This window comes from Apteryx mantelli, chromosome 15, assembly GCF_036417845.1.
Source record: "Apteryx mantelli isolate bAptMan1 chromosome 15, bAptMan1.hap1, whole genome shotgun sequence".
Classification (NCBI taxonomy): Eukaryota; Metazoa; Chordata; class Aves; order Apterygiformes; family Apterygidae; genus Apteryx; species Apteryx mantelli.
The window spans coordinates 22,255,556-22,275,442 of NC_089992.1; the positions used below are offsets into that span (position 1 = coordinate 22,255,556).

A 19,887-nucleotide genomic window follows, 5' to 3' on the forward strand; every position below is an offset into this window, starting at 1 on the left:
TGAAAAATTCCCATAGCAAGAATCACTGGAGAGAGCATACCAAAACAGTATTTTCTACTAAATAGTGAATTTTTTTCCTCTGTAATACTTCTCTTTGGTGACATGAGTATTATAATAATAAATCATTCCAACCGAAGATCTCAAATTGCTTTTCAAACACAAGTGACTTGTCCCATGACAGAACTTCTAGCAACATACGTCAACTGGCAAGAAGTAAAAATGTTGCAAAACTAAACCTATGTTCAGGATTAAAACATAAGCCAAAACTGGCTTAGTAACATTTGCTTACCATCAGGGGGAAGTATTTATTCACATTAAAGACATAGTTATTACAAATACATACAAGCTGTGCAAATTACTTTCTCATGCATTGTTTAAGGGACCCAAGGTCCCACAGCAGACCAGGGAAAGGAGGACTCGAGAGCCACTCCTTCACATCTCATCCCTCCAAGAAAAATGCACAGTTAGGTACTTCTGAAGCCTTATAGATAAGCCAGCACCTCTGGTTTCTGTGTTTACACTCCATACAAACTTCAGTGGTCTTGTGCAGCAGAGGATGCTTACCAAGCACCTGCCCAGCTGCAGAGACAGTAAGTAGGCAAATGTGTGTTATCTTGCAGAAGGGGTTTCACTCCTGGCATGACGTTCATGCTTGCATGCTCACCTGTGCAGCTCCAGCATCTAGGCCATTTGGATTTCACAAGTAAAAGTACCCAAATACGTTAAAAGTACCAGCGCATGATCTTGTCCTGTTCTCTCTCAGCAACTTTTTGGACAAGAAACTGTCTAGCGAATATAGAAGTCACAGATCTCTTGTAACACTGATGCTTAGGTCCCTATGGCTGACATCGCGCTACCGGAGAGCTTTCAGCCATTAGAGAGCAGCATAGCTTTCAGCTGATCTTAAACTATGAAAACTAGTGCAATCAAACAAAACAAAAGACACTAAAAACATTGGGGAGAAGATATAGAGAGGGAGCTATGGTGGTTTGTTTGAAGACCTGTGGGGCAGTCAAGAGCAACCTGAACTCTAAACACAGCTTTCCCACCGGTTGCCTTGGGCACTCCCTTGTGACCTCCTGGACTGTTCGCCCGTCACCCCATCTACAAGGCAGACTGCCGTGTAGATTAACATGGTGAGTTTGGGAAGCATTCTGCATGTGAGAACAGAGACTAAAGGGCACCTCTAGGTATTGTGGTCTCAAATCAGAATTTAAAAAAATATTTTCAAGAAAATATGTGTGTGTCAACATATACCAGCAGACTACATAAAATGCAGCCTTCAGTTCTTTAAAAACTCTAAAAAAGGAAAAGACTTGTTACTTTATCATGATCTCTAAATTGGCACTGAAACGTGCCTGCATAGGGCATTTTCTAATCACCATAACCTCACTGCAGTACTCGACTTTTGTGCTGGGGCGGTCAGAGGGAAGCAGCCAGCACCAGCAGGCAGGTCCAACATGCAGGAAAACAGAACACGAAGGAAACCATTAACAGTGGTTATTTACTCTCATTTAACTATATTAGAACACATCTCTTGTCCTGTAAACATTTAATGAAGAGATGAATTTGTATACCTTGGAACATCAGTTCTAAACTGATATTGAAGAAAAATGGCAGATCTGACAGGGAAAGGCCACAAATAGCCTTGGAAGCTACCAACATTTAAACGCATCCCACAGAATCAGAAATCAGCACAGCAGTTTTCCACGGCGGACGCTGTGTACAGTAAATTAACCTCTCAATAGTCTTGGAATAAGAACACTGCAGAGCTTATCTGTGAACTGAACTCGCCTTTTAATACTATTTCCAGCAAACAAGTTAAAAAATAGTCTGGGGCTGACCTCTAGTAACAAGCTCCTATTTATAAGTTCATCTCGAGAAAAAGGTTAATCCAAAGATTACAGAAACTCTGGCAAACGAATTATTGATGATATAAAGCTGCCTGTTCCAACTCGCAGCTCACAACACAGCCCCGACCTCTTGACTCTTCCCGGCAGTGACAGGGAATGGCTGTTGGGCTGAAATCGCTGCCCCAAGAGCTCCTCCTGCCTTTGAACCGGCAGCCCCTGAGGTTTTACCGTCACAGCCAGTGCACGGCTGATCGCAGCAAGCCACGTTTCTACACTACCAGCAGTTTGGACCATAGGCAGTTCAGATAGGTACAGCACAGTCCGCTGGACAAACTTTGAACACTGCTGAACCTTCTGCAAACCGTGTCTCCACGGACACTCAGTGTGGAAAGGAGATATGTTCAGAAGAGTGTCGTCTCCCAGTTCAAGGGTTTAAAGAACTGAATTAATTTCGAGTAGTGTTATTCACATCTTAGATTTGCTAAGAATGTGATCTGCTTGCTCAGTGCCTGAGTTCACGCTCCAGCCTCAGGTTCTGTGTTTTCCTCAGGAGAGCTAAAGGCTAGAGTGACCTGCACGGCAAAGGAAGAACACGTGCAGAATCCTCTAGGTCGTGCTCCGTCTTGGCAAAATTATTACATTTTTGGCGGAAAAGTACAGAAATCCAAGGGCCTGAACTCTAGTTTTGGCTGGTAAAACACACTTATTTAAGTTCTGTAATTCTGTATGTTTAATAAGCTTCAGATTTTGACTTTAAATCTTTTTTTAAATTGTTCTAATTCAGCTTTAAATTTGATTGAAAACTTCCCTTCCCGTGTCATCACCACAACACTGGAACTGACCACTGCTGCAGTTCCCAAAGCTGCATACAAAGATTTTATAATACGTTTCCATGCTCTGAAGCACGGGCCGCAGACGCACACATCCTGCAAAATAGGGAATAAGAGAAAGCTTATCAGCTGCAGTGTTTCCTCCCCATAACCCCCCCTCAAGTGGCCAATTTAAGTTTGGTGCTTTGTCTCTTAAAAAGAAACAAATATAAAGGTAACCATCCTCGGTGTTAGGCGTCTGCAGCCAGACGCTTGCACAATGAAGGGCATCCTAGGCCCAGGGGAGAAAGCTCAGCGCATTTGTTGATAGAAACGTCTTGATGATTCTGTAACAGTAAATGTAAGGTCTAAAGACAACAATTCAGATGCAATGTATTTTTTTTCCTGCTTGCTGGTATCAGCGCAAAAAACTGAAGAACTTGCCCCAAAAGGATGGTGATTACTATCACTGTGATTCTGGTAAATACCTTTGGGACAGAAAGGAGGACTCTACTTTCACAGTGCAATATGAGGAAAACCGCTCAAGTCTCGGATAAATAAGAATACAAAAAACGTCTCCTGCAGAGTCATTGAGACCATGACTGACATTAATTTAGTGTGATCTCCTGCATCAGAACAACAAGAACTTCTGCCTTAATTTGGTGTTCATCTTATCAAGGTAGGAAGAGGTAGAGGTAGAGAAGACAGCGACTTTTCCATCCTATGACATCATAAAATTATCTGAAAAGATATCTAAACATGTCCTAATTTTAGCTACTGTCATTTTCTACTGTTTATGATCACAGTATCTTTTCAACCAGAAAAGAACATCCCTTCACTGGCCCAGGCAGGAAAGACCTGTTCCTCTGTATTCTCTACTTTGCAGGTACAGCAAAATGTTTTATTTCATCTACTTCCCTCTGCCTTCTGATGAACGCGATCCTGCTTTCATATCTGTGAAAGCCAAAATGTGGCACTGCTTGGCAGACGGTGAGAATTTTGGAAAAAACCCAAACAAATTAAAAAAACTTGAGCAGTTTTTAAATTTGGCAGCAGAACTTTCTAATACTGCAATATAAAATACATCAGAAAGCAACGCCTTTGTTGACAGTGGGTCAAAGACAATCTGAGCATTTGCTGCTAACTCATTTCCCCCATGCTGTACAGCTGCTTTACTTCATCATGCCACATACACAGATTAATTCAGTTTACATGGGAACATGAGCTTTTAGAATGCGTTTATTAGTCTCACTAATCAATACATTTTATTAATTGTATGATAAGCTGTGCCATTACAAATTAGATTGGATCTGTGATCTTAAAACAATACGATACTCCCTTCAGTTCCTAATAAGTCACACATTTTTAGGCACTTTAGATTTCAGTCAGAACTTGCAACTTCTATATTCTAAGCTGAAAATATTATCTAAAGAAAATATTTGTATATTACAAGTATTATACAATTTTGTATTGTACAAAACCAGAAAGCTACTATATATATTTGGCACGCACTGCTAGTTCCTATTACAACTAAGAAAAAAATTTATTCAATCTCCATATGGAGTATGAATAAATATATGGAATATGAAGGTCAAGCTAATCACTTTGATTATCTTAAAAAAAAAGAGAGAGAGAGAGAGAGAGAGAGAAAGAAGAGCACCCAAAAACCTTGATGCAAGCAAAGAAAAAAATTAATATAGTGTTTTTTCTTTAAAAACCTTTTGGCCACTAAATGCTAATTGCTCAACACTAAAGGAGGCTTTTTCATGTAAACCAATGAGCTATGTATCAAAATCTTTGTATGGCTAAGAGCCAAAAGACACATATCACATATCTAGGAGAAAGGCAGTAGGCTACAGCATGACTGTGCCAATGGCTCCACAGGGCCCCCTTGCACGGCTGCGAGGGTGCAGGTGGAAAGGATGCAGAGCCAGCGGTGGTGGGCTCCGGGGCCTCTGCTGCCTTGGTTTTGCTGCCTTTGGCAAGAATTTGCCTTGCCGGCTGCTGCCGGAGTCCAGCATCGCCGCCAGCCGCGCGGGGCAGCCCTGCCGCGGGAGCCTGCCCCGACCTCTGCCCGAGCAGCGGCGACTGGCCACCCCTCGCCTGTGCTCGAGATTCGCATAAAACACAGACAACACAGTCTAGTGGCTCCTAACTCTACCTATTTAACAGTGGGCATTTGGCTACTCCCATTTTGTTATATGAATATTCATGCTATAAAGTGTTGAAGCATGTTTAAGTCTTGACAGTATTTCTTACACTGTTTTCCTATGTAAACATGTAGCATGCCAAAGCCAGGTGACACGCTGCTATAAGAAGTTCTGCAGGAAAAAAAAATCTGTGTAATTTCTAAGCACATCTGCACATTAAGTGGCCCAGAACGGCTGGTGCTGGTGCTAGGAAGATTTAGGCATGCGCTGATAGGAGCACTACAGTTAAACAGAACTGGGGCCTGTCTGTCCAATATAAAAATCACCAGCATTTTAATTTGTATTTCAAAGATAGCCATAATTAAGTGCACAGCACTTTGAAAATTAACACGCAAACTAATTTAATGGGTAATATCTTTGGCCTTAGAAGTTATATCAGTATTAAGCAAATAAAATTTTTATGTAAGCATTTTTCTTACAGAAGCAGCATTTGACTTCTGAGTAGAGTTTTATTACTTTTAAGGATTAAAAGGACAGGCTGTTGTTTCTGCCATTAGTGTCCTCTAGTGGAGAAATGGGAAATATTAAGTAAACAACAAAACAATGATGATTTCTGTGATGCAACCCACATTTTCAAGAAAAATATAAATAACTCTCAATCACAAATACATCCATGTAAGTTTGGTATCTTGCATTTAAATATTATTTTAGCAATGAAAAGTTTAGTCAAGTTTAAATAACTTTTAAAAGTTTCAATCAGACTGAGAAATTAATCAGTTTTGAAAAGCTATATACCATAATTGGTTGAATGAGCATTTTGTGCACGCATGTGTATACACACACATATAATGTGTCTGTGTGTGCATATGCATATCTGTATATATGATCAGAAAATACTGATAGTGTGGCTATGATTTGGGTAAAGCCACTAGTCCATGACTCAGGTAAATCCATTAAAACACTACTTTTCAGCCTTTATTAATATGTAAAGACCTGCGATGCTGCTTCTGATGCAGTGAGAGGGTGACTGACCAGCTGACATTGCCTGTGATTTCCCCAGCCTTTGAAGAATCCTTGGATTAGACAGAATTTATGCCGGATTTCTTCTACAGGTATAGATACTCTTATCCTTGCTGATCAGTGACTGTAGCTTGGCTACACAAAAGCTCTGCTACTCACATGGGGAAACTATTCTATTCACAACTCCCAAACTCATCTATTACCCTCTTCCTCTCTCCACTCCTTCCTTTTCCTACATAAAAGCCAACAAAAATAGTTTTGCAGGGAAAAAATCGTAATTTCATTTAGGACCACAGATTTTTGCCACCGTCTTATTCCCAGCCAGCCCTTCAAAGTTCCAGGGCAGGAATTACAAATTTTAAAGAGTCATTGCTCCTCCTGCTAACATTCCTGCTTTCTTCAGATATACTAATATATATTAGTGTATATAAACATATATATATATAAAATATATATATATTTTTTCAGATACACAAATCGTCCTTTATTCCAAGCAATCTACCTGATTAAGAGAACTAATTTATACCCTGAACAGTTGTTTTCAGCCAAAATTTAGCTTTAAAATTTATTGCTTCTAATTCACACCTGGAATTTCTCTTCAATTATGAAATAGAAGCAGCAAATATCAAGCTATGGCTTGTGTGCTTTAAAGGCAATCTGATTTTTTTCAATCACATCATCTAGTATAAAATATACTACCTCTTTATGTTACTCTTGCTTAGCTTATGAATTCAAATCTACTTCAAGAGTTTGATATCAAATTCCAGTATCTTGTCTAATATTTATTCAAAGCAACAATGATTATGTGGAAAACTAGTATCACATTCAACTCAAATGTAATCAATAGCATGTTAAGGAAAGCTTAAAGATATATCATTACCTTTTTGGTTACTGAGGCATTATGTACTTCTATAAAGAACAGTTAGCCAGGACTTTCAGACGTCTTTCAGTCCTGTCTTTCTATGCTACGCTAGAAACATGCAGCTACCTAGATGGCTTGATCCAGCTTTACCAGAATCAAATGCATCAGAGGCTAGGAATTGTAATTCCTATTGTATTCTTATGTACTACTTTAAGTAAAAAACGACATTGAGTATTTATATGATGCAGTATTTGCCTTCTGAAATCTCTTTTTGTGTGTGCATACATACACACAATCTCTTTAAAGACTTCTGAAGAAATTTATCATGAATGGTACAAAAACTTAAATATGCTCCATTTAATTTTCTGTATCTCAGTTCTTCAGCAGTTTTTAATTTTATTGTTTCAGTTTCTGATGATTCAGAGTTTGCATTATTGGAAAACAAAGTTTCATAAATAGCTGGAGAGGTTGAATTCAGTGTGCCGTCCCAAAACTGACCTCTTAATCTTCACACTGCCTATGGTCACCATACCCATCAGCTCCAACAGTTTAGAGAATAAAACATAAATACCGGGCCTGACTCCGTGTTGTGAAAGCCAGCCACTTCTGACAGTCTTTACAATGGCATAAACACTGCCTGCCTGCACCGCCTCGTATTTGAAAGCTACGACAAACGTTTCCTTGAAATGTAAATAACCGGCATCATGTCTGCTGAGCGGGAGGCTGAAAATCCATCTCAAAATCGCAAGAACAAAAATGTTGCCTGACACTACATGAAGCATTAGAGGTCAGTGAGAGCACCCTTTTTAGAGGTTGTAAGCATTGAGAACCACTTATTAAAGTATTAAAACATAGTAGTCAATTAAGAGTATGGATTCACATGTTATTCAGTTGCAAAAAACCCTTTCCTTTTCCCCTGAAATCTGTTTCCAGTAAGAATACTATTTCTAATTAGCAATAAAATAACTCCCTTGCAAGTTAGCCTACGGCAAAGCAGGTACTTTTAGCTCCTATTTGTATGAAGCGAGTGAGCTTCAGCTGTAATACCTGCTACAGCTGCAACATTTCAAGCCTCCGTCCTGCCGCAGAGCAAGCGCAGGCTGCAGCCTCCTCCCCAGCGCCCAGCTGTGAGACCTTCTCTATCATATTACTCCTTTAATGGAAACTTGTACCTCACGTTGTGAGGAATATCAGTTCCAGAACAGTGGTCTCATTTGCAGACATGCTTTCAGCAACTTCAGCTGCTCTACTGCCTGCCATTTCTAGAAATGATGGTTCAGTGGAGATCAGGGTTGGTCCCTTCCATCAAATGCCTCTAATAAAACTAAGGGCAGTACAAATCCACTCACTTAAAAATGCTGCAACAGGATCACCAGTAGAATAAACATTGATCTAACCTACATAAGAAACATATTGTATAAAAATAATTACAATTATGCAGGTTAACTGTTGCACTTGGATTCCCCAAGCCACAAGGTTGCCCTCAGAAGATCATACTGACACCGTGCCTGTCACACTCTTGATCAGAAGGGTGAGCTACATTAAGAGCTTGTCTAAATGGTACGTGTAGTATTGCACACATTTAACTACAGTGATTTAACGACAGTGTTTTAGCTGCAGCTGAGCCAGGTGAAAAGGCTACTGCCCTCCGCCGCTTGTCACTGCCCTCCTTCCCGAAGGTCACCTCCTGCCACATCTCTCAGAATAAGTGTGTGGAGTCTCTGCCTAGCCCAGGCCTGTCAAAGACATCTGCAATACCTTAAACATTTAAAAGTAGGACTTTTAAAAATTGGATTAAGTTAAACAAATTTTAGGGAGAAACTACAAGTGCTGGTGTGTCAGTAAGTCTGAGAAACGATGACCGTTTGACAGGCAGGTTCTCAGCCATAGAAATAGATACACTTCAGTCAGTGGAACAGCTAATGCATATGCAAGAGAAAAAGGTTTTGATGGGTAAAGCTCACCTCTATACACTTAAGGAAATAAATGTTAAAAGCAGAAGTGACTTAATAATATGTATCTGTGGTCAGACCAATAGGATATAAAGATTTATATTCAGTGGTTTCTAAAAGAATCTAGATGATAAATTGGTACCCAAACAATGCCCAGACGATCCCGAGGGAAGAAAGGAGGAAGCAGAAAGCTTCCTGATCACCTGGCCTCCATACCTGCAGGGAGGCGAGCAGGCAAGGCTGACGGAGCCCTAGCTACCTTTAGGGTTAAAACCTGTCTGCGCGCTAAGTGAAACAATTTTCATATCTGAGAAGTGGCATTCTGGCTGTTGCCTCTACCTGGAGTCATCTGCATCTATTTTGGCATTTTCTCTATTTAAGAAATGTCAAACAGCCTTTTTTGCCAGCAAGCATAAATCAAAGCAAGGGCTCTGGCAGTTAAATTTATGAGTGCCTCTGGCTGGGTAGTTGGATGGGGAAAAATTAGCTTCTGACTTTGCAAGGAGGTAGAAGTGTGGTAATGACCCAAACACAAGATATACTGCAAACTCCGTTACAAATTCTGCTACAAGAAAGCCAGCACTAGTCAATATGGGCAAAGTGGCTAATAAAAGATCACGAATAGCATTTTAGTTGCTGACTTAATTTTCTGCAAGCTAAAGAAAGTTAAATACACTCTTCTTTAAAGCATATAGGAATGAATTCTGAAAGTGTTCCCTATTATAGGATATTTCTGTATGAGTGCTCAAGTCAAACATGAACAACTGATCCCGGACTCCTTGCACATCTGAAATACATTGCTGCCCTTGGTAATGAACATGTAAAATTAGCTCCAAAGAATAAACATGTATAAAATCAAAATCACTGTGGCAGAGAAACTATTTTAGCCTTGCTGTTTCAAACATCAGCTGTGCCTTCTTGAGCAGGGTACACAAGTTTTTCTTTTAGCACTGAAGGCCCATTGACAGGAAATGTTAAACTGAGTGTACCCAATCTTATTGAGAGCATGAATAGTCCTATATGACAATTTCCCCAAATAAGGCCAAGGCTTTTTGGTAACATTTGCATGTGTTCTGCTGTGGATTTTTTTTTTTTTTTTTTTAAATATACATTTAAACAGAGTAGAGTAAAAATGAATGTAACTTCTTTTCAGGATTTCTGCCAGAAAGGATGTGAGAAAATGCATAAAAACCAAGAACTACTTTCCAATAATACAGAGCACACACAAAGCAGAACCCTAACAGTATATGTAGTAGATTAATCTTGGGATGAAATACTAGGCATATAGAACAGCATCTGGATTTGTCTCCTGCTTGATTTTACTAAAGGAAGCAAAGACAAATGACCCTAATGGGTACAAATACCCCTTAAATTAACTAGTTAAAACTAGTAAAACATTGTGGTTCATGACTTTTGATATCTTTTATGCTTATTTCATTAAAATACATGTATGAACACAGGCCATATGCAATTAATGGCCATATTCCTAGTCAAATCCTCAAAACCTGCACTTCAACTTGCTTACTTGCAAATACCTTTCTGGCATAGGGAGCAGTATTTAGCATTTGTAGACCTTCATCCAAGTAAGCCAAAGTAGACATACCAGGTAGTCTCTGGAGATCTAACAACCACTTGCAGCAAAGCAAAGCAGCTCTTTCATTTAGCAGTGCTCAAATCATGCTCTGGATTCAAAGTGAAAGTTGTAGATGTTGCTTTGTTGCACCGGCAGCAGGCTACGAATTCTGTGTTAAGGAGAAGCATGCAAGGTGCTAGAAAAAGCACAGACAGGACTTCAAAAAAGACAGTGGTGAACACATATCTTTGCCTGAGAGATGCTGGTTTCCCAAATCTGAAATTTCTACTGAATATGCTGATGTAAACCCCTTTTAGTTTACACTAAATACAAACTCTTCTTGCTATATCGCTGCAATCACTCGGCCCCAAGTGCAGAATGTGCTTGTGTGCAGCAGGCCTGGAGGACATGCAGAACAAAAGCAAGGTTGACCACAATAGTCATGCAGGCATTCTCAAGTTACAAAAGAAGTTCAGAAATGAGAAAGCTTCTTGTTCATTACTGTGAAATAGGACAGATGAAGAATAAGTTGAAAAGGGAATTATAAGTCAGATTCAATTGCACCTGAAGGCAAAATCCAATGAGACAGGGCTGACAATCTTACGTATGTGCCTTTGTTGTGATTCAAGTTTGCATAAAGGATATATATATACAAACCTCTACTCTTTAGCACCTGTTCTAGTATGGTCATGAAATTTCTAATGAACTGAATAACCTTTCTTTCTGTTGAGAAATTTCATAGTATTAATTTTTCTTGTTTACTGTTACCGATAATAGCTCAGTATTTTATTTCATTCTTTGTAAAATAAATCTTTATTTCCCCAGTGAGACTCTATTTAAAAGGTGCCTCTTTTTATTAACTTTACAAGTCAGGATAAAACACTTTAAAACTCTGAGTTCCAATGGTGAGACACTGTATTGACTACCTTAAGGAAACAAATACATTTTTTCAGTCAGTTTGAACTATTAACAGAAAGGGAATCCAGTTTTTCACGTACGACTGAAAAGTGGGTTTTTGGATCAATTTTATTTTGCAATACTTTTCTGTTACTGCTTACAAGTCTGAAGAATTTTTAGTAAGCAGCAAGGAGCTATTGTAGTGAACTCTGTCCTCCCTTAGGGCAATTCTCTATTCAACCCAGGCCATTAGCAAGGGTAAATCAATGTTATCAGCTCACACACACTGACAGCTTGTGTGGTTCTCATTCCCTCATTCCTCCCGCTACATTATGGTATATTTTTATGCTCTCCAGGGAAATTCAATTAACAGTGTCAGTCTCCTCCTCTCAGTCAATGACTGACACCATCAAGACTCTTTTCACCGCCCACTGACATGTAAGATGTGTCTGCCGATTTCTTGACTCACAAGTTAGCAAGAGAATTACTATCCACTTCTATAAATGACTACGTATGATCTGTGCTGTAAACACAGTGACAGCTATTGAAATCAATCTTTCTTGACCTTATTGATTAGGACACTCAGAAATAACAAGACTTCTCTAGTGGCAAAGCAATGCTTTTGGGGGTAAAAACCCAAAACAACAACAAAATGAGGCATGCCTATTAACGCTGCCAAATTTATCTTTTCTTTCTCCACTGTAGATCCAATAAGCAGAAAAATGTTACAAAGAATTCACAGTTACCATTTAGTTGTAATTCATGTCTCATTTAAAAAATATCCCAGGAAACACCCACTGATAAGAGGTTGGATACAACACTTTCCAATAAAAGTTTCCAACAGACATTTAGGTAATTTGCAAAGCAGACAATTTTTTTTATAGTCTTCAGACAATCATGTTTCTATATTTTGAAATAAATAGTAAATGAATTGTTCAATGATTAATAGAAACACTGCAGAATTTGAAAATGTCATAACTCTTTCAAAGCACTATTAAACTCATCTACAGTCTAAGAAACTACTAGTATATTGGGCAGAACACTATGTATCCTAGCCAGTGATCACTATTTAAGCAACATGAGATTAGAAACTGTTCCATATTGACTAAGCTGTGAAAAACTTCAAGCAGAGCTCTCACTTGTATAGACACCAAATCTGAACCACAATAATGCAACACTTTCCTCTGATTTCATTAATTTGGTTTCTCTCAGAACTAATTTTCATGATTACAGATGCGAAACAAGTATTTTCTAATTGTTGGTGAGAGAGCATACAGAATATCATCTTTTGTTGGAAAACTCAAATATTTTGGTCCTAATGCAGCAAGAAACTGCATTATAAGACATAAGATACTGTTGCAGCAGACTGAACATGTTGAAACAATAAAAAAAGATGCAAGTGCTACACTACCAATTAAGAAATCCCAACATTTTACCATAAAACAAAACAGGCTCTACAAACATAGCACTTAATCAGAAAAAATTTAGAACATAACAATATCCTCCCAACATTCATATCTGGACATCATATCTTCACCCTCCATGAAAGACCTATCCAAAAAATAAAGGCTTCGTAGTGTTCCAGGAAAACTCAATAGTATTTGTGCTGCTTCAAAATTCAGCCATAACACCACAAAACGCTGGCTGTGACATCAAAGTTGGCTCAAATTCTTTTCCCCATTCTCTGCTAATCATTTTTGCCCCTTACTGTAAAAGCTGTTTGTGGGTATGTACTATAAACTAGACCACTGAAGTGGCCCAGGTTAAAAACAGTCCTAATGAAAATATAGCGAAAGTACAGCTCGCCATTATCCAGTCGATCTAGCATTCAGCAAGCACGTTTTCACTTACAAATTCTGCAAAACTGCCTATACAAAATTTGATGTCTAAATGAAAGCATCCACTGTTACAACACCACAGAAAAGTGTAATAGCAGTCACTGCTTGTTACACCAAGGTCAGCTGCAGAGTATTTCAGAGTCACTGAAAAATGATCCAAACAAGTCTATCTTCTCATCCACTGTGAAACTGTAGCTAGAATATTACCTTTTAAATTTCAAATTCAATTACTTTTGTGAATGATTTAATAAAGATTGATAGTATGCAGATTCATGAATTAATTCTAATATTATGTATGCATTTAAAAATCCCTATTAACTTTAGAATTTCAAAGATATTTAATAGTACTATATAATGTAGAGCAGGTGATGGAGGAGAAATATACTTTAAAAAACATGAACTTAATACTGACGTAACATTCCATTTTTCGAGAACAAGCACAGCATCAGAGGCAGCAGTCCATGGTTTCCTGAACTCTTCCAAACAACCTCATAAAGTCTAACTTGGATGGATGGAGCCAAATGAGCTCTTTTGTTGCGACTATGTATATGGTATCAATTTGAGCCGGTGAAGATTTCTGAGGTCTGTGAGCTTATGTGCATAAAACTGGATTGCAAAATGACAGGTTTTTCTCAGAGACTGCTGACCAGCATTTGGATAACCAGTACTGACAGGCAGCCCAATTTCACATACAGCTTCCACTGAAGAAAGGTTCCCTACTTTATTACCAATCCACTGGGGCGGTCAGTCCCTCCCAATTTGCTGTGCTGTGTAATCTGGAAGGATTGCTTTAACACAGAGATCCACAGGAGGTGGCATTTTGCCATTCAGTTTTGCTGGAACAAAATCATACTGCTGGTAGCTGGTTCTCCATTCAGGAAAAATTGGTAATGACAAAGAAGGCTAGTAGGAGCACATTCTCTAATTTTAGTAACAAAAGAAAGGAAGCACTGGCAGAGAACAACAAACTAATTTAAAAACAGCATGCACTTACAGTAAGTGAATCGTTAGCTGGCCTTCAGGATTTACTTCTTCACAAGTTACACTGTTGGAAAGCCAAGACTACACTGACCCCGAAACTTTAAAACATCTATCTACCAAAGACTCCAGCTTCAAACACCACTTCTTTCTCCCAGTCTGTACAAATGTAATTTTTCTAGCTACTCTTACCTACTACAAACATGCATACTACACATTTTATATGTGCACACATACCCACAACAAACAGTGAAGTACTATACGTGATAGCAAAACTGATGATGAATGATGTTTGGTGGCTCAGCCTCCTTTGGTTATACCAAGAGGATAAAGGGCATAGGATAAACAGACTTATTAGTCTTCCTCAGTTCTTGAGTGCCACTCCACTTACTAATGTAGTTGGTATGTGTTAGCACAAACTGGAAAATGAACGATACACTGTTTGTTTTGAAGAAATTTGACTTTTACATCACATACATGTTTTTATTATGGCCTTTTTGGTACTCAAATTTCAGTGAACTTGAAATAAAGAAGTATTTACCACAGTTTATTATAATAAAGCTATGCTTCGTGACATTCATCGCAGAAACTTCCAAGCTTGCATCAACTTTTAAACTTTCTCATATACAAAATCACTTATTTGGACTCATAAAATTTGCCACTGAAAATCTACTTAAATCTAGTAGTCTTCTAAAATATTAGAAAATACAACTGGAAAACAATCTAATCCATTTACATAAACTTTGTTTACTTGTGGTAGAAGCATACATGTCAAAAGTAACTAATAAATAACAAAAATCTTATGCAACTCTGTTGCTATTCAAAGCAAAAAAGAATATTCATCTTCCACCTAAAGGACATCATTCTGCATATGCATCAAGCTCATGGCAAGAGTCCTGAACGTATCTGCTGAAGAAAGGTGTAGATTTGGCTTCAGGGTGGGGGAAGATTCTCTGTGAATTTCAAGCTTTATTGGAAAAACAGCAGAAAACACACTATTTCTGTCCTCCAAGTCCTCCCTATCATTATACATAATATGTTTATTTCAAAAATAATTTTTTATACATGTAACCAAAAAAAATTAAATCCTGAGGCATGAATATCTATGAACATAGGAACTACCATACATATTAACAGATACTGCATTTTATTAGATGGCCTGTCTCTAAGAATCAACACCAGACGTGTTAACGTACAGTGCTGGAATATAACGAGTTCTCTCTTACGTAACAGCCTGCCCATTTGGAAAGTTTAACTTCAAGAGGAGATCTCCTTTCGGATATGCTCTGAAACCTGAAAGCTTCTCCTATTGTATTCACCTACATAAATGCTTAAAACATTCTCAGATTCAAACCAATGCTATCTGAAGGCAACGTAGTTTATAGGTTAATCATGAATTATATAGTAACAGTCACAATACCTCTTTTTCCAGAATACGAGAGATCTCTCCTAAAGTCCTGTCCAGAGCACAAACCTTGTTGCTCGGCAATGAACAGCTATCCTGCATTTGGAGGTGCTTTTGAAGATCTTTTACTAATCGCTGTAACCTTCAACATTAAACAAAAAAACAAAGAACAGTTAAGGCAAAAAACACTTCCATTCTAGCAAAATTTCATCTTTGTAATGAATATGAAACTCCATTAAGCTGAATTTGAATAAAACAATCATGAATATCAGTGTAAAAGTATTAAAATTATCTATACTGCAGAAGCACCTAGAATGTGCAACACAGCAAGGAAGTAAGGTCAGCTTACCATGCCTGTGATCTTTTTTTTTTTTTTTTTTAATAAAAATGGCACAGAAATTGTGTGAACAGTATAGCAGTAAAGGCACTTCTTTATTAGCTGTACGTTTGTTTCTGTTATTGCTCAATAATTTCTCTGTTCTGCTTCCATAGTTTCTCCTGCTAGTCTTTGTCAGCTTCCTTTTCAGTACGCTTTCGTCCTTTTCTTCCATCATTCAATCCTTCCCGTCCACTTGGCTGAGTAGTTCACTCTTGAGATGAGTAAGGGAAATAGAACTGCAGACTACTTGGCTAATTTCATATAGGCATCATAAAAGAAATGGCTCTTCAGGGTTATTTGAATAAGTGAAAAGTAGTGACTTTGCAGACTACCTCAGAAAGGGCATTTTATTAATGAGAGTCAGTAATGAAGCCAAAATGCAGAGGTGAAAGAGATGTAGACACATATGGGTTGGGATTCACTTCCATTTTACATATCTACAACTGGGCTAATCAGCTCTACTCCCTTGTTTGGCAGTGAGGAGAAATGGGCAGTTCCAGGGCACCCTTCATCTCATCCCAAACTCTAAAATAAATCAGATGAAACACACTCATAGCATATTTCTTTGCCCTGACCATGAAGTCAACGAGTAGCTCAGATGTAGACTGTGCAGCTGTAGATACGTTAAGGTAGGTGAGACAAATGCCAGACCAGACACTGTGAGAAACCAGTGGAAGTATCGTTCAGTACTTACCCTCTGCTTTTCAACTGTTGCCTCAGTATCTGCTATTTGCCACTCAATGACAGGCTCAAGGTTTGGTGGACCTTTGGTTTGATCTAGTATAGGAATTTGTACTCAAAGTGGAAGAAAGCTGGTAACACAGCAGAATAAGCAGGAGAAACACTGGTGTGATTAGAAGCAAATATTGCTCCACAGGAAGGAAAAAAAGGAAGGAAAAGAGGAAGGATCTCAATGCTTAATGCAAAAGGGCAGAACATCAGCATGACAGGGCTAGTCAGAAAGCACTCACAGACTAACCGGAAAGAGAAGATTACCTTAACTAGCCTCCGAGAGGTGCAAAAGGAGACAGCATGTCTGTGGAATGTACCACAATAGTCACGTGTATCAAAAAAATTCAGAATATTAATTTTGGGCAAGACCTGAACAGAGAGCTTCTGATGTATCACTAAGAAGCAGGTATTGTGTATTTTTTCTTTAAAGAAATAAGGAGATTTGTAAAAAGACCTCAAAAGACTCTGAAAATACATATATGCATAATGAAAGTAAAAATAAAAACGATTGTCAGAATTTTCTGACTTGGACTTCTTACCCGCTGGTCACCTGAATCCACTGATATTCAGCCAGTGAACTTTTCTATGACAGGAAAAATAAGGAAGGATTAAGTCCTGATGAGATTTTCTGCCCTGCTGAAATTTTCCACCTCTGTGGAAAATGAAGTTGGAGGAAATCTCTGTCTAACTCAGTAAACCAGGTACAAAGATGGGAAAGAAAATTAAAAGCTGAAACACAAATAACTGCAGGACTTGGATAGCAAACCAAACGAGCACTGACTCTGCTGAGCCTAAGGAGCAGACTGCAGCACCAATAAAAAGCAAAATCACTGCAGTCCAGAAGTATGATCTAGAAGTACAATATTTCAGGGATTCTTACAGAACATGATTCAGAACGACTATTTTCTGGTCCATATCCTAGCACATTAAACAAAAATAAAGACTCTATCCCATTTCTATGATTAAAGCATATATAAAGCACTGAAAAAATACAAAACACTATATTGTAATTCCATCTGATGGAAGACAGCAAGTTCTACTCGCTTCATTTATCATCAGGGGAATGGAATTCAATCAAGGTTAATCATGTAGGTTTATAAAGCAAGGGACTCTCCTAATCTTAGTATCACGGAGAAAAGATAAAATCCTCTCCTACATGACAAATCTGAAACCTCTTTTGATGAGAAAGGAAAGATTTCATCTGTATCAGTGATCAGAATACAAAATGTGTAATGTTAATCAAGGCACTGCCCGCAGTAAGAACAGGAACTCAAATGGAAAATAATTGTTGACAAGTTTCCTTCTGTCCTTTCCAGTCTGGAAAGACCTTTGTATACATACGGAAATTTCAATTGTTTTCATGCAGAATAACTGGTCATACACCACTGTGAGTCTTGACAGATACTTAATGTCATATCCCATAGAAGTTAGTAAGTTAGAAAAGTGAAAACACATTATATCCTCTTTTGCAGAAGTAGACTTTGTTAATTCTGCAAGTATTTTCTTTTTCCACAAATTTAAGACACTAACTTAAATCAGTTGCTTCTTATGGAATGATGTTCATTTACAGAAGTGGTACTCTTTAGTAGTAATAAGAAACTACATAATGATTGGAACATCCGTTCTTTCCCAAAATTATGTTGAATTTGTTTGACCTCTTACACCCACTTCCTGATTTATATATGATATAAAATAAACCATCTATAGCTTTTCCATATGATTTTATAATATGAACATTTTCAAATGCCTATCTAATCAATGAAGAGGAACTGAATAGATTGATGATTTCTTTGCTGAACAAAACCTTTTTTATTGAAAACTTTAAAATATGTTAAATATTATGTAATATTTGTTCTTCTGAGACAGAATACTAAAAACTCGGGAAGGACATTGGAAAATGCAACAACGACATTTTACATACATGCACACACTTAAGACCATATGAACTGTGAGAGCAGTGAAAACAGAACTCTGATTTATTTTTTTTCTTAATATTATTAAATGGAATGAGTTTACAACTTATCTTCTCATATCTACACATAGGAAAAATCTTATCTGAAAATTTAAGTATTAAAGAAAATTAGGACCAAAAAATGTTAAAACTCTAACAACAGCACTAGATGAGCTCTCAGAGGAGGAATGACTCTCTTGCACTGCCCGCCTATGCTCTGATGCAAACCATAGGCGTGCTGCTGGTTCCTTGCTTCCCTTCACTTGGCACAACCAGAAGAACCCCTCCACGTAAAAGGCACAATGTAGTGTTTGCAAATAGAGTAAGAAAAAACTTTTGCTCAAAGTCTTAACCACTGGATTTACACCAGTAAGGCTAGCAATGAAGGGATAGGAAAAACCCTGTGATGTATTCAGTGGGATTCTCAAGGGTTTAAGAGACCTTTACTATTAACTGCCAGGGGTAACATGGGACAGGACAAATGAACTCATCCACATGACGGAGAAGCACCTCGGATATTTCTCCGCCATCTCTGTCAGAGATAACCAACTCCAGGTTTCACAAAAACAATCAGTTCTGAGGAGTATTTTTCTTTATTCTACAGGGGAACATAACACTATGTATTTGTTAAGTGTCTCAGACAAAGGTATTCCTTGAACTTTTTTTTCCCTACCTCAGCAGAGACATATTTCAAAGGAGATACATCAGACATAGTTATGCTTAAACTTCAGCATCTGTTACAATGATTACAAGGGGAAAAGACCGACTCTTCTACTCTAAGGAAAATGGTATATCAGTATTTGAAAGTTTAGCCCCCTACTTCTCTCTTTTTTTCTGAAAACACCCTGGGACAGAGAGCAGAGGAAACAGGGAAGAGAGCCTGGGCCACTCACGGGCAAGAAGGCTTGCGCTGAAGCCTACCAAGAGGGCCAGGACCAAGGGACCAGGAAAACCTCAGGGTAAAGACATTGAGGCTCCTTCTGGGATTAGATGTACAAGAATGTTTGTGGGTCCCAACCTCGTGACAGTGTAATGACAGCACACTGTAAAACACAGGCTAAACCCCAAATATAATGGAGCAAAACTGAAATATGTATCTCCAAAATGGGGAGTTGCTTCCTACTTTACTATTATACTAAATTTTCTAAGTGAAAGACCTGGCATGTGGCAGAGTACAAACCACAAGCTAACATCTATTCTGATTCTGCAAAGAACATAACTTGTGCATCTAAAGCTACACAGGGTAACAGTCAGGTACTTCGTGAACTAAAAGGCTGGACTGCTACGTCACAGCACTAGTGCACTAACGCCTTCAAATTACACGACTGCATAGATTCACGCTGGAGGCGGATGATCTGTCAGAAGGTTCAGCTGAAGTGTATTTCACTAATCAGAAAACTGAATCTAACTATATTTAGAACCTGGTATATTCACACAGAGAGTATTTTTATTGACTAGCTTTAACTATAAATATTTTCACATAAGACG

The 19,887-nt window shown here is 38.3% G+C and overlaps 1 protein-coding gene across 4 annotated transcripts in view; it reads right to left on the reverse strand.

The window, feature by feature from the left end:
• The window catches only part of SCAPER (S-phase cyclin A associated protein in the ER), a 197,943-nt gene that overhangs the window by 71,459 nt on the left and 106,597 nt on the right, over window positions 1–19,887 (reverse strand). For all 4 annotated transcript variants that reach the window (XM_067305181.1, XM_067305183.1, XM_067305185.1 and 1 more), the window contains exon 23: window positions 15,353–15,479. In XM_067305181.1, the coding sequence (XP_067161282.1) occupies window positions 15,353–15,479 (127 nt within the window). The remainder of the gene's footprint in view (window positions 1–15,352; window positions 15,480–19,887) is intronic.